A 12,786-nucleotide genomic window follows, 5' to 3' on the forward strand; every position below is an offset into this window, starting at 1 on the left:
AGCGCCGCCGCGCTCCCAAGCGGTGCACTGTAGCAGTGCGCCACCGGGCCGGCCCAGAAATCACCATCTGATTTGATAAAAATATCTAATACAGGTTTTTCCCTATCTCTCAAAATAGGTGGCATTGCCAAACTCTTTGAAAATGTCCACTCTGGGGTTTATATTATATTTGAAAATTACTTTAAAAAAAAAACACAGAACCAAATGATATGTATTCTAAAAAAACCAAAAACGACCCCCCACACTTGCATTGGAGATGCACCATTGGAAGATCCCTTGAGGCAGGAGCCATCCAACCAGCCCCCCTGGAGCTGGCCAGGGGGCAGAGACTCCTTACTTACTTCTGAGGCTCCCCATGCTGGGTGCAGGGTGGGTCCGCGGAGGCAGGGTGCTGTGGTAGGGCGGGGTGGTGCTGAACAGGATGTCGTTGGGCAGGGCCTGCTCAAGGATGGAACTCCTGGAACTGCCAAAGGAGGACCCTCTGCGATGGCTGCAGACACTCTCGTCAGAGAGGGTGCGGTACAGTGACCTCCTCGGGGACAGGTGCCCATACAATGAGAACTAGGGTTTGCACAAAATAGGGAGAGACATTAAAATCTGAAAGCATGAAATTTATCTAAGTCTGGTGGGTTCACCTGTTACGGTGACAGCTGCTTTGAGCTTTCCCTGTTAGCTCAGGGATGCTAAACCAGCCACGTGGGTGATCAAGGCAAGCGCACCAGGGCTTCAGTGCAGTTATTGGATTTTAATGTTTTCCTCCTTTGACATTCTGTGCAATATTATCACAAATGAGACATGCACAGCTTTATTAAGTCTGATACGTTAAATGGAACCTCCATAACCTTGTAGCACTGACAGGCCCTGAAAATACATAAGGCTGCCATTTCAGGCAATAGTTATTCAAAACCACACAGAGTGCTGGCTTGATTTTAATCTGAAATGACTACATTTTAATATTAGGCAATTTCTGTACCGATCAACTACATGTGAAGTTCAATCGAATGTAAATATTAATAAAACTAATTTTGAACACCGAAGCTTTCTGGGCCCTATAAACAGGCTCACAAACATGGCATCAGTCCAGCAAAATCTTCCTGTCCACTGGAAAGTATCACTCGCAAAAGTCGGTACGACAGTTGTCGAAAACCTAGTTATGATAATGGATCACAACCATATTTCAAGGAGGCATTAAAATTATTGTCTGGTAAATCACAGACAGGGGAAGAAAAATTCTTACCAAAGCAGCAAGTAGTCAAATATGCAAGAGAAGTTAAATCAAACCTGAGTTTCCAACTATTTCCTGCACATTCTGAACCATGTCCCTTTTACACAAACAATAGTGAAAACCAGAACGTTCACGTCAAACAAAGAAATGGCTATTTACATTTGTGAATGCGGCAAGGCGGCTAAAAATATTCCTATTGTACGTGTTCCTTCCATGCTGTTAAGTCTTCCAGCTGATGGATGGGGACTGCAATGTGCCAGAGCTACGGAGTTAAATTTGCACCATGAAAAAGGAGGTGATTTGTCTCAGAAGGAAAAAGACACATGGAGATGTTCATTCCTACCAGAAGAAAAGCTACTTGCGCTCTAAGTGCGACAGCCTGCCTTTGCATCTGAGCGCACACAGTATCACATTCATGACTTGATACAAGTTAAGAAAAAGAGAGTCACTGTCCCTTTTCACCCTAGACCAGCAGGTTTTTCAGAACACGATGACAGGCCCATTAGACTAAAGCTGCTTTGAGGTGGTGTCTAATTACTGTTGTGCTAAGAGCACAATTAGGTTAATTGCGGCCTTGTTGCAGCATAGGGAAGAGAGAAACACAAAGCCTTGCTGTTTCCCCTGATCACGGTCAATATGGCAATGCCTGATGCCTGTTTTCCTTTTCATTTGAACGAGAGGGGGCTCTGGGTTAGAAGTGGAGAGGCAGATCCCGTTCCTGACTCCAGCACCAAATACCTGTGCGGACTTCACAATTCACCATCCGGGGCCTCAGTTACTTGCAAAAAGGGGTGATTGGGCTAAATGAGCTGTAAGTCCCTTTTAATACTTTGCATTAGCTAACAAAGTGGCTGAAGAGCCTGTAATGTTAATGCATAAACTAAATCTAACCGAGATAAGTAATCTAGAAGTCAGGTGGAGTGAATTTCATCAGTACTGTTCACGATCACCAGTTACCTCCAGGGACTGCACTAGGCTCCTCGCAGGTCACTTATCTCCCTCTAACGTGGCAATTAAGTTATTATGATCGCCTTTTCTCTAATGAGGACACGGAGGCCAGGTCACTTGCGAAACACAACGTGGCTGATCATCACTGGAGCTGGGATCAGAGGCTCAGCAGCCTGTCAGCTCTATCCGAGACAGAAAGCTCCCTTCATACCTGGCCTGGCTCCCTGATGGTAAAGTCATGAGAGAATGTACATGTAGGAATACTCTGGAAACCCTCAAGTGTCTCTGGACTTGTTTTGAGTGTTTCTGGAAACTTCCAAGGCCCACAAAAGTCACCAACCTTTCTTCTCCCCTCCTCCACTAAGGGGCTGTCAGGAAGCATCAGTTTCAGAAAATCTTCCTTGGACAGAACGTGTTGAGGGTCTGCGGTGGCATCTCCCACCCCTGCCTGGTGCTGGGTGGCTGCGGACACGAGGTCCATGTCACCGTACATCCTGCAGAAACAAACCAGAACAGAAGCTGAGAGGAGAGGCAGTGCCTGTGGCAGTGACAACCAAAACCCAGAGACCAGCTTTAACAACCCACACGTGCCCATAATTCCCAGTGATCCGGCCAGCTCACTGTCCCTGCATTTGTTCCAAATCCCTGTGCCATGTCACATTTGTGAAATGGACTCAACTGCAATGTCAGATTTCTGAATAATTCAGGAACACATCAGATCCCCAAAGCCCAGGACGAGAAAAAAATAACAGCCAACTTTTAAAAGAAGGCTGTTTTCCCTTTCCCAGTCTGTGTCAGAAAACACAGCTTCAACAATTCATCAGAGATCATCACGTGTCTTTTGAGGGACTCGAGCGAGCCTTTCTCTGGAGGCCGGACCACCAGGCCCCCATCGTACCCAGGAACAGAGAGAAAGTCACCCTGGGAGCCTGGAGCTTAGCAGTCATTAATTCAGGCATGTGCCAAACATGTTTGATTATCAGCAATTCCAAAAAGCTGTTTGGATAAATAAAGCAGCTGTCTCCCTTAATCATCAGTATATAAAAATGTATTTACGGACAACAAAAGGCTGTCAGGCTGAATTACTGTGTTCAGCTCCTTGCCAGGGAGAAAACTGGGGAGTCATTTTGAAACGGTTTACTCTGAAAATGCAACCTGAGCCACCCAATGTCCCCAAAGGCATGGGGAAGAATCCGTGGCTGTGTCGTCAGCCGGTGAACAGTCTTTGTCACACGACCTGAAACGCAGCACTCTCGGAACCTGGGTCCCTTGGCAGCGAGCCACAGAGGGGACCTGAACATTACCACCGTGTGCCACTGAGATGGCTGTTTATTTCAGAAGGCTATCCTGTCACAGTATGGCAGCTCACTGGGAAATATCAGAATAATGCATACACACACAAGCTTGAAATTAAGAATGATTTATCTGAAAACCTCCTGACATAGGACAGGTTTCCCTGAACTTCTCTGTTCCATTCTTAAAGCAGAAGTAACACTGCTAACACGCACAACCTGGCTGTGCAGACAAGGTTTTCAAAACTTCTAAAACATTCCTGATGATCAGGCTGGTTTGTGCATGGCATGACATGAAAATGGAAGTGACAGGAAGGACCCAAGACACTGGAGAGCTTGTGCACAAAAGAGCTTAGGGAAAGCAGCCATGTGGTTTTCATGAAGATCGCACCCAGCTGTTGTCCTGAGACGTGGAGCTGGGAGATGCTCTAGAGCTGCAGGCCCTGTGTGCTTTGAGAAAGATGCAGGGATAACCCCCAGGTCCCTTCGACAACTGTCTGGATAAGAAGATGATACCTGGAATTACGGTGACAGTGTCTGTTCTAATTTCCATATGCGTTTGAATGAAAACCACTAGCCTTCTCTGCTAAAGGAGTAAAAAAAAAAAAATTGTCCGACGATGTGTCATACATATTCTGAGGGTTTACTCTGTCACAGTCTCTGTGAGTGCAGAGATGAGCATGACACGGGGCACCCAGAGGCCCCCCAGTCTGGCTGTGTGTGTGAGTGTGTGTGCTGTGTGGGCACATGCGTGTGCACAGCAGGCTGGCATGACCAATCCGGGGAAGTCAGTGTGGAAAGTGCTGGGCCAGAGGGTGCAGTAGAAAGCTTGCTCAGGAGGGGACAAGCCAGGCTCAGAGGCTCAGGAAGGGCATCTGGACAGAGGGAACAGCATGACTGGTGCCACAGAGGCCCTAGACGTCTGTTCGTGTGCTTACATTATTCTAAAATATAAGATTCTTCTATTAACGAAAATAACCAGCGAGGGTTCTACAGTTGTGATTTCAAAGAAATAACTGTTGATGTTAGAGCTATGTGACACTCCTCCTGGAGAACACAACTGATTTTCTGTTTTGTGCACAACGAGATGCTAATGTTTCCTAGTTGTCAGTGGTCCGAACATACTTGGCTGATCGTTTTCTAAGCAAATCTTTCAGTGAGCTGATAAAACACTGTTCTGACAAAACTTCAAATATAGTTGGTGCAGACCTGTATGATTGCCTTGCCTTAGACACACTTTGTGCAGCAGGACACAGCAGGACGCCCGCTACACCTGCCAGGTGCGCAGACACACCAGCGGGAGCCCCAGCCTCAGATCCCAGCACTACCTGTGTGGTAGCAGCAAGCACAAACCTTCCTCATAAAGAGAGGGTTAGGGATCAAGGTTATCCTTTTATAGTATGCATCGTCATTATCTGTCCTAATTATGAGTCGCTTGTTCAGCCCCTTCCCTCCAAGGTGTGCCCAGGAGCCACCTGTCCCCGTACCATGGAGGTCCTTGGGAATCCTGAGGTGAGGGGCCACAGCAGGGACCCGCTCAAGTCCCCTCTGGCAGGGGCAGAAACTGCCACCCAGAGACGCCAAGTCCTGTCTTAGGACATTCCTGACGCTGCCTGTCACTGAACATTGGTGCCCAAACAAACTAGCACTTGGAAAGGCAAAAACTCCAGCTCTTAAGAGGAAACTGTCTCACGGGCTCTGCTAACATCTCTCCAGGGAGAGCCCTCTGCCTCACACGATGCTGAGGGCGACGTATGGAACGCGTCTAACACTACTGCACAGAACGTAAAAAAAGCTTGGAACAAACATCTGTAAAACACGAAGACGACTCTTATCAGACAGAAATACCAATGTACCATTCTAACATTTGCATTTACAATAAAAAGGTGTAGTTATCACTATAAAACTCTTCCTCAAATAAGCCATTTGCAATTATTGATGTGACTTTTTTTTTGCTTAAACTCAAGTTCCACGTCAAATTTTAGTGCCAAAATGATTTCTAATCTAGGAGACAATATCGTGCGAACTGTACGTAAGACATGGATCAGTTTTTGAGAGAAAAAAGTCATACTATCTCATTGATCGAGGTTTAAATCTAGATGCTCTCTCTGGACAGTCACCATGCACAGGGGGCACACCCACCACATGCCTGTGACACTGCACTGTGACACTCCTGTGTCGCATGCCGGCACAGCAGAACACAATAACCTTAGTACACACTGTATAATAGCTAAATAGCTCTGACCTGCCTTGCTTTGCATTCATGGAATGCGATTTTTTAACAGAGGCATCTGCATAGTTTTCATGAATGTTGTAAGACAGACAATTGGTATTTTTTTCTCTTTTCTTTTTAAAAATAGATACAAGGCATCCCTTCCCACCTGCCCCTGCAAAACCTAACAACTGAAAGGGAAATTGGAAGGCATGCTAAAATTAGGGAACATACCTTTTTTTTTATGATGTCACTTACACAGCAACTTTTTTTTTTTTTTCCCTTTTTGTCTTTTTTACTGACCGGTAATGGGATCACAACCCTCAGTGTCGCGCCCATATCAGGGACCAGCAACGGGATTGCAACCCTCGGTGACGTGCCCACACCACACTCAGCCAGTGAGCGGGAACCGGTCTCCACATGGGATCCGAACCCTTGACGGGAGCGCCGCCGCACTCCCAAGCTGCGCACTCTCCAGTGCGCCACCGGGCTGGCCCCACAGCAACTTTAAGAAACCACCAACTCTGTGGGAATTCAAAGGGCCCTGACCTTGTGCATTTATAGACTCTACACTCGCACTGTCAACCACACATTACTGTGGCTTTTCTATTGCAGGCAGCTTTTTGAATATAAGAACAGAGAATACTGATTTCATTTTTTGTGTAAAAATCAAGGAAAGGAAAGACATTTACAGAGAAATATAAACACCAACTTTTCAAGGGTTTAAAAAAGATTATTCCTGGGGCCGGCCCGGTGGCGCACTGCTACAGTGCGCCGCTTGAGAGTGCGGCGGCTTTCCCGCCGAGGGTTTGGATCCCACATACAGACTGGTTCCTGCTCACTGGCTGAGTGAGGGGCGGGCGCAGCACCGAGGGTTGCGATCCCGTTGCCGGTCCTGGTCCGGTACGGGCGCGACACTGAGGGTTGCGGTCCGTTGCCGGACACGGAAAAAAGACAAAAAAAAAAAAGATTATTCCTGGGAGGGGAATACATTTGCTTAGTCAATCCCTGAAATGCACACTGTTGTCTTAGTAGGACAGCCACTGCCTTACCCGGGGCACTCGGTCACTTCGGGCTCCTCGGGCGGGGGGCTGCCTTCTGATTTCTTCCAGCCGATGATGTATTTGTTCGCTGTCCCTTGTCTGTGGTAGGGCTTAGATGTGGACCCAGGAACCTGCTGACAGCTACTGTGAGACACGATGTAGACTTTGGATGTGTCCAGAGATCCAGTGTTTTTGGAGCAGTGTGCCGAAGGACTTCCTGAATGGTGAGACCCACTGAGGAGAAAACAGACAGAAGCCAGGATGGAATCAGAGTAAGGCAGTGCCGGACACGGCCAAGTTCACGGCCACGGCTTTGCTCGGTCCTCCTCTGGGAGCCCACATGAGTCTGTGAGGCAGGTGTCACCTTTTTTCGACCATGCGGCAAGGGAGAAAGCTCACTGTCCACAGTCTAAGGTTGCTCATGTGTGAGCTGGACACCTGTGGTAGGAAGGATATTGAACACACGGTCAGGGAAATCTCCTAGAAAAATAGGCATCATATTTAAATTGACAATTCAAAAGAGAGGAAACTCAAATGGGGAATAAACGTGAGAGGGTGCTTGATCGGCCTCAGCTGTCACAGGGGAATGCCAATGCACACCACCATGGCATATCATTCCACACTCACCAGATGGGCAAAGACAGTACCCACAGTTAGCCAAAACCTGCAGCAGTGGTGTCCTTGTGAAAGCGCACAGAACAAGTGGGGTGTCAACTATGAAGGTGTGCACCTGCAGAGCACACGATCCAGCAATTCCGCTCCTAAGTGTATACACTCAAACCCCTGGACAGGTGCAACAGGAAACACAGAACCATGTGACGAAAGCACTGATCTTCATAACTCCCCAATGGTGGCAACGCAAATCATCAATAGTGCAAGGATATCCAATAAATAAATATGAACACATACACAGAATACTCTACGAATGAATGAACTGAGGCTACACACAATTTGGGTAATTTCACAAACATGACGTAGAGAAAGTAGCAAGTCACAAAGAGTACGATGATCATGAATCCATTTTTAATAAAGTTCATAAACTGGCAAAACTAGAAAATATGCTGTTCAGGAAAACATAAAGAAAACGAAGGGATGATTATCACACAAGCCAGGTTAGTGGCTGCCTCAGCGGAGGAGAAAAGGGGTTGTGCATGGGTGGGACGCAGACAGCGTCCAGACAGCCACGTTCCAATCCTTAACCTGTTGCAGTTACATGGGTGTCTGCTGTGTCATCGCATGACACAAGAGTACCAACACTGAAACAGACAGAACTCCTCAAAACTATAAACATTTTGGGCCAGCCAGGTGGCGCACTGGAGAGTGTGCCACTTGGGAGTGTGGCGGCGGCGCTCCCGCCGAGGGTTCGGATTCCATGTGGAGACCGGTTCCCGCTCACTGGCTGAGCGCGGTGCGGACGCAACACCGAGGGTTGCGATCCCGTTGCCGGTCTCCGGTACGGGCGTGACACCGAGGGTTGCAATCCCGTTACCGGTCAGTAAAAAAAAACAAGACAAAAAAAAAAAAAACTATAAACATTTTAAACGTTAGCGGTTAAGCTAAAGCCAGAAAGCCTACCCCTCTGAGTGAGGAATTAAGTGCATAGTGTGACCCCCATCAGAGAGCTAAAGACCTTTTTTTAAATCAGAAAGATTAATAGTATAAGGTTCTATAAAAAATAAGTAAAAACAGAGATTAGGAATTGCCTTATACGTAGGAAAAACTTCCAGCATTTAAATGAAGTTCTAATGTCAGATTTTGGAAAGGCGGGAGAGCTTCACGCTCAGAAAACCTGACACACAGGTGCACTGTGAAGACTCCTGGGCCCCAGTGCCAGCTCTGTTACTTACCACAGAGCTCCTGGACAAGTTCCTTAACCTCAGGTTTCTCATCTGTAAAATGGGAATAATAACACTATCCACCTCAGCAGGTGGCTCTAAAGATGAGCTGAGTTAATATTAGTGAAGCATTTACAACAGTGCCCAGTATAGGGTAAGCATTATACAAATGTAGCCAATTTCTTAAAAAGCAATCTATAAAAGAATTATTCACAGTGGGAACCTTTCTAGCAAAAGATTTTCCTACAGGGTTCCTCGGGCAGCAAGCTCCACTGGTATGCTGAAATCTTATTTTATTCTGGAACCCAGAACGAGCACACACCTTTTCAGAAAAACCTATGTACTAAGCAAGTGTCACACAAGAGAAGAAAAGTATAAAGTTAAGAATGATATTAAAATGGGCTTTGTAATAGAGGCTCAAGAGGAAATCAGGAAAGAAAATAAAGGGACCCATCTTTGGGTCTTTGCACTTTGGAAAACACTGCCATACTTAAGAAATCAAACAAAACACCTCATCTACTCCTACAGAGTAACTGAGTTGCTGGGGCAGGTCTGGAGCCCCTGAATATGACCACAGTCCCCTCACTCTAGGCCCTGATGGTGGGCCTGGGGGAAGACGCCGTGCTGCCATGCCAGCAGCCTTGGCCCAGTGAGACCCCAGACATGGGCAGAGCAAGGCAACCCACCCACCGCAACCTGGGGGATACAGTGGGGCCAAACAGGCTCCGAGAAAAGAGCTGAGGGACGCTTTCCACTTACCAGTTAGTGAACTCCTAACACGAAAACCCCATAACTAGATAATGGGCTCTGCAGGCCTGTGTATGATTTTCCCAAGCTTCTTGTGTTGCAAACTTCAGTTCTACAGAGAAGGCACAGAACAGTAGAATACACGTCCACACACCTCCATCTAGAGACACTAATTGTTACTATCTCGCTACCTCTACACATATTCCTCTCTGAACCACTGGGGAATTAGTTGCAAACATCACCCTCCCATATTTCAGCAATTTCAGCATGCATTTCCTGAGAACTTTCTCCACCTAGCAGCAATGGGATTGCTGCACGCAGGAAATCAGGCCGGTGTGCAATACTGTTATCTAATACTCAGTCCCTGTGCTGGGCTCCCAGCTGTCCCAACAATGCTTTTGCCTTAGTTTCCCCTTGAGACCCTGAGGAAGGACGGTGCACGGCCTCTAGCCACCCAGAACACCATGAGTTTCAAGGCCTTTGATGATCCCCGAGATGTTTCATAGTTTAAGGCTGGGGTAGGGCTGACAGGCTGCATTTTGTGAAGGTTACTCACATGCGCTCCTTGAAATGACCAAATGACACATTTTTGAAAGTGTGTAGTGGATAATGACAGCATGGTCACAAACCACGTATTTCCCATTTTTTTGCAAAAGATATTTTTCTAATTAGACTTGATTTTAAAATGTCCTTTATCCCAATAATGAAGCATTTTAAAGATAATTCTAAGAACAAGCGCGCTGAAGCCATTTGATGAGTCTGACGGCACAAATCCGTGTTTCGTGGCAGCAACATCATTATAAAGGTTTTCCCCGAAGCTGGTCAACATTCTAGAAATTTGGCAATAAACTTGTCATGAATCCTTTCTTTATAAAGTTCTTATGTTGGATTTACCCTGCCAGCTTCCAGTCACTTGTTCTAGGAGAAGGGCACGGCGATACCATTGGTGACAAACAACAGAGAGTCACACGAGCTGTTTACGGGAGGATCCAGAACACAGATTTTTTATTTATTTCCTTTTTTTGCAGTTGATTTAGTTCACGTTGCAAAAACCTTGGGTAGGCTACCACGAATGCTGCTGTGTATTCTGAGCTCTTATCTAAGTGTCCTGCCCTCGCAGGAAGGAGAAACTGTGTTTGCTGCATTAAGGGACCTAAGCAGCAGAAGAGAGGTGAGACACAGGCCTGTCCTGCTTAAGAAAGGACTCTGCCAGCCCCGCCTCATGAGTGTCACTGTCTTAACAGGCTTTAAGTCCTTCTTTCACCTCCTCCGTACAATCCAGGGTCATCTGTGTCCTCACTACCAAAATCCACTGCTGGATGGCCGCTAGGGAGTGTGCGTGTGTGCGCTGGGCTGGGCGCGGTGCCAGTGCTGTCAGGGGGCAAAACCAGGATTAGACAATTAGAGTAGTCCAGAGGCTGGCTGGGCTCTGTTGCTGTGACCTGGGATGGGCAATCCCCGTTCGTCCTGCTGCTCGAGGTCACCCAGGCACCTCTTACTAGTCTGGTCAGTGCATTCCTATCGGGTACCTTTCTAGATCCTCCCTGCAGTGGATGTCCAGGAGCTGCCCACCATGTGCGAGGAGCCAAGCCACAAGTTGCAGGTGCAGGTGTATAGGACGGCCATGTCCCTGGTGGTCCCCACATGCACGTGACAGGCTCCTAATGCTTGGGATAGAGTGCGACTCTATGCGGGTAGCCAGCCCCTGAGACAGCTTACTCTGCACTTCTGATGTCTGGGCCACTCCCGGTCACACCCCAGGCCCTGGGGCAGAGGCTTCAGCACCTCCAGGGACAAGCACAGCCCCCTGGGGCCTGGCATTCCAGACTCTGCAGAACCAACCGCAGTGGGACTAGACGGGCAGGGGAAGGTGCCTCTGTGTGCACAGAACACGGGGCAAATGTTGTAAATCCAGCTCCCCAGACCCCCACCTCCTGAGCAGGTCGGAAGACACACAGAAGGAAGCATCAGGAAGATTCCACTTAATGACATAATCCCACTCTGAGCAAAAGTCTACAGCGCAGGCTGAGATGTGGCTTCAAAGTCACCGTAAGCTAAGAGTCACAAGCACAGGGCAGTCAGTGGCAGAGGATTCCACTCGCTCAACAGTCATCATTCCACAGCAGCTGTGCCTATAAATATCATCTGTGTATTTGATACATATAACATATATTTGATGTTTATAGCAAATGCCTGTAAATATCCCTACCTCTTATAAACGAACATGCTCTGAAAGCAGTTTCTGCAGAAATTCGACTTAAGACTGATACAGAACTCTGTGTGTGATGTCAATTACACCTGTCTAAGGAGGTATCAGGAAATCAGCTGCTTTACAAATCTTCTAACCTTTGAGTAAGATGTTAGAAGGTTATAAAATCCCAACTATTTTTCTTTTTATAGTATGGACAATTTTGAACGGTTCCTGAAATTAAGTCAGGTAACCAAATTCACCAACGATCCTTACATATTATTTTAGTCACATTATTAAACAGAACTGGTAAAAAGTAGTAGAATGTCTATTTTGAAAATACTCCCCACATGCTAGGCTCCTCTGCCCCAACGTACAGAAGGCAGAGACGTGGTGGACAGCTGGATTCCTGCTGTCTGGTGTCTGTCCCCTTTTCCCGGTCAGATGTCACTCTGGTTTTCTTGCAGGGAAGTGGCTGTGGTCACCTTCCTCAGCAGCATGGCTAGTGGAACTGACCCCAGCCCCAGCTGCCCTGGGCGATGCCACCCCTAACCACAGTATGTAAAGCCAGGGACGTGTGAGGGGATATTGAGGGGGGGGGGGCTTCTGCAGGGGCAGAGACTGTCTCTTCTGCAGAAACTAGAGGACTGCCGCTTTCTTCCTGGGGACAAGAGGCGAGAGGACGGGGGGCTGCAGGTGTCACAGCTGTTTATAGCTAAAAAGAGAAAGCTGAGATTTTTGGGGGTGTCATGTGGAGCCCAAAGAGGAAGGGGACCCGGTCTTGGGTGGTATCACTTGAGCTGCTGGGTGAAGCAGACCCTTGAGATCCCTGGACGTTTGGGTCCCATGAGCCCAAACACTACCTTGGTTGTATGAAGCGATTCATGTGGAATTTTCTTTACCTCGTAACACAGATGTCCCTGAGTGACACTCCGTCTCCGTTATCAGTGTGGAGGTGAGGAAGGGGAGGTCAAGAGGGGAGTTGGGAGGGCAGAGCCGAGAGCACCAAACGCCCTGAGCATGTCACCGCTAGAAGTGTCCCCAGGTCACCAGGCTTCTGGAAGCACACCCCAACCCCACCCAATCCCAGCACATCTGACCCAGTCCTGTGGCCTCTGGATGGGTCTGGGGAAGGGTCAGATAGGGAGTTGGAGCTGAACCAGAGAAGGCCGTGGAGACACAGGGCAGGCGGCGGAAGGAGCTGAATTCTGTCCACAGTCAGACCTGCATAAACACATTCTCGCCTCGTCCTTGAAAGTGAAGGCGGGAATCACAGATTTCGAGTTTCAAGCCTGA

General features: G+C 47.7%; 1 protein-coding gene across 1 annotated transcript in view; it reads right to left on the minus strand.

Annotated features, from left to right (window-relative positions):
- SIPA1L2 (signal-induced proliferation-associated 1 like 2) overlaps positions 1-12,786 on the minus strand; it is a 112,044-nt gene that overhangs the window by 30,810 nt on the left and 68,448 nt on the right. Inside the window, exons 14-16 of the mRNA XM_008591748.1 lie at positions 6,730-6,954; positions 2,514-2,667; positions 342-561 (exon numbers count right to left, since the gene is read on the minus strand). Of these exons, the coding sequence (XP_008589970.1) occupies positions 342-561; positions 2,514-2,667; positions 6,730-6,954 (599 nt within the window). The remainder of the gene's footprint in view (positions 1-341; positions 562-2,513; positions 2,668-6,729; positions 6,955-12,786) is intronic.

Source organism: Galeopterus variegatus, unplaced genomic scaffold (assembly GCF_000696425.1).
Source record: "Galeopterus variegatus unplaced genomic scaffold, G_variegatus-3.0.2 Scaffold7248, whole genome shotgun sequence".
Lineage (NCBI taxonomy): Eukaryota > Metazoa > Chordata > Mammalia > Dermoptera > Cynocephalidae > Galeopterus > Galeopterus variegatus.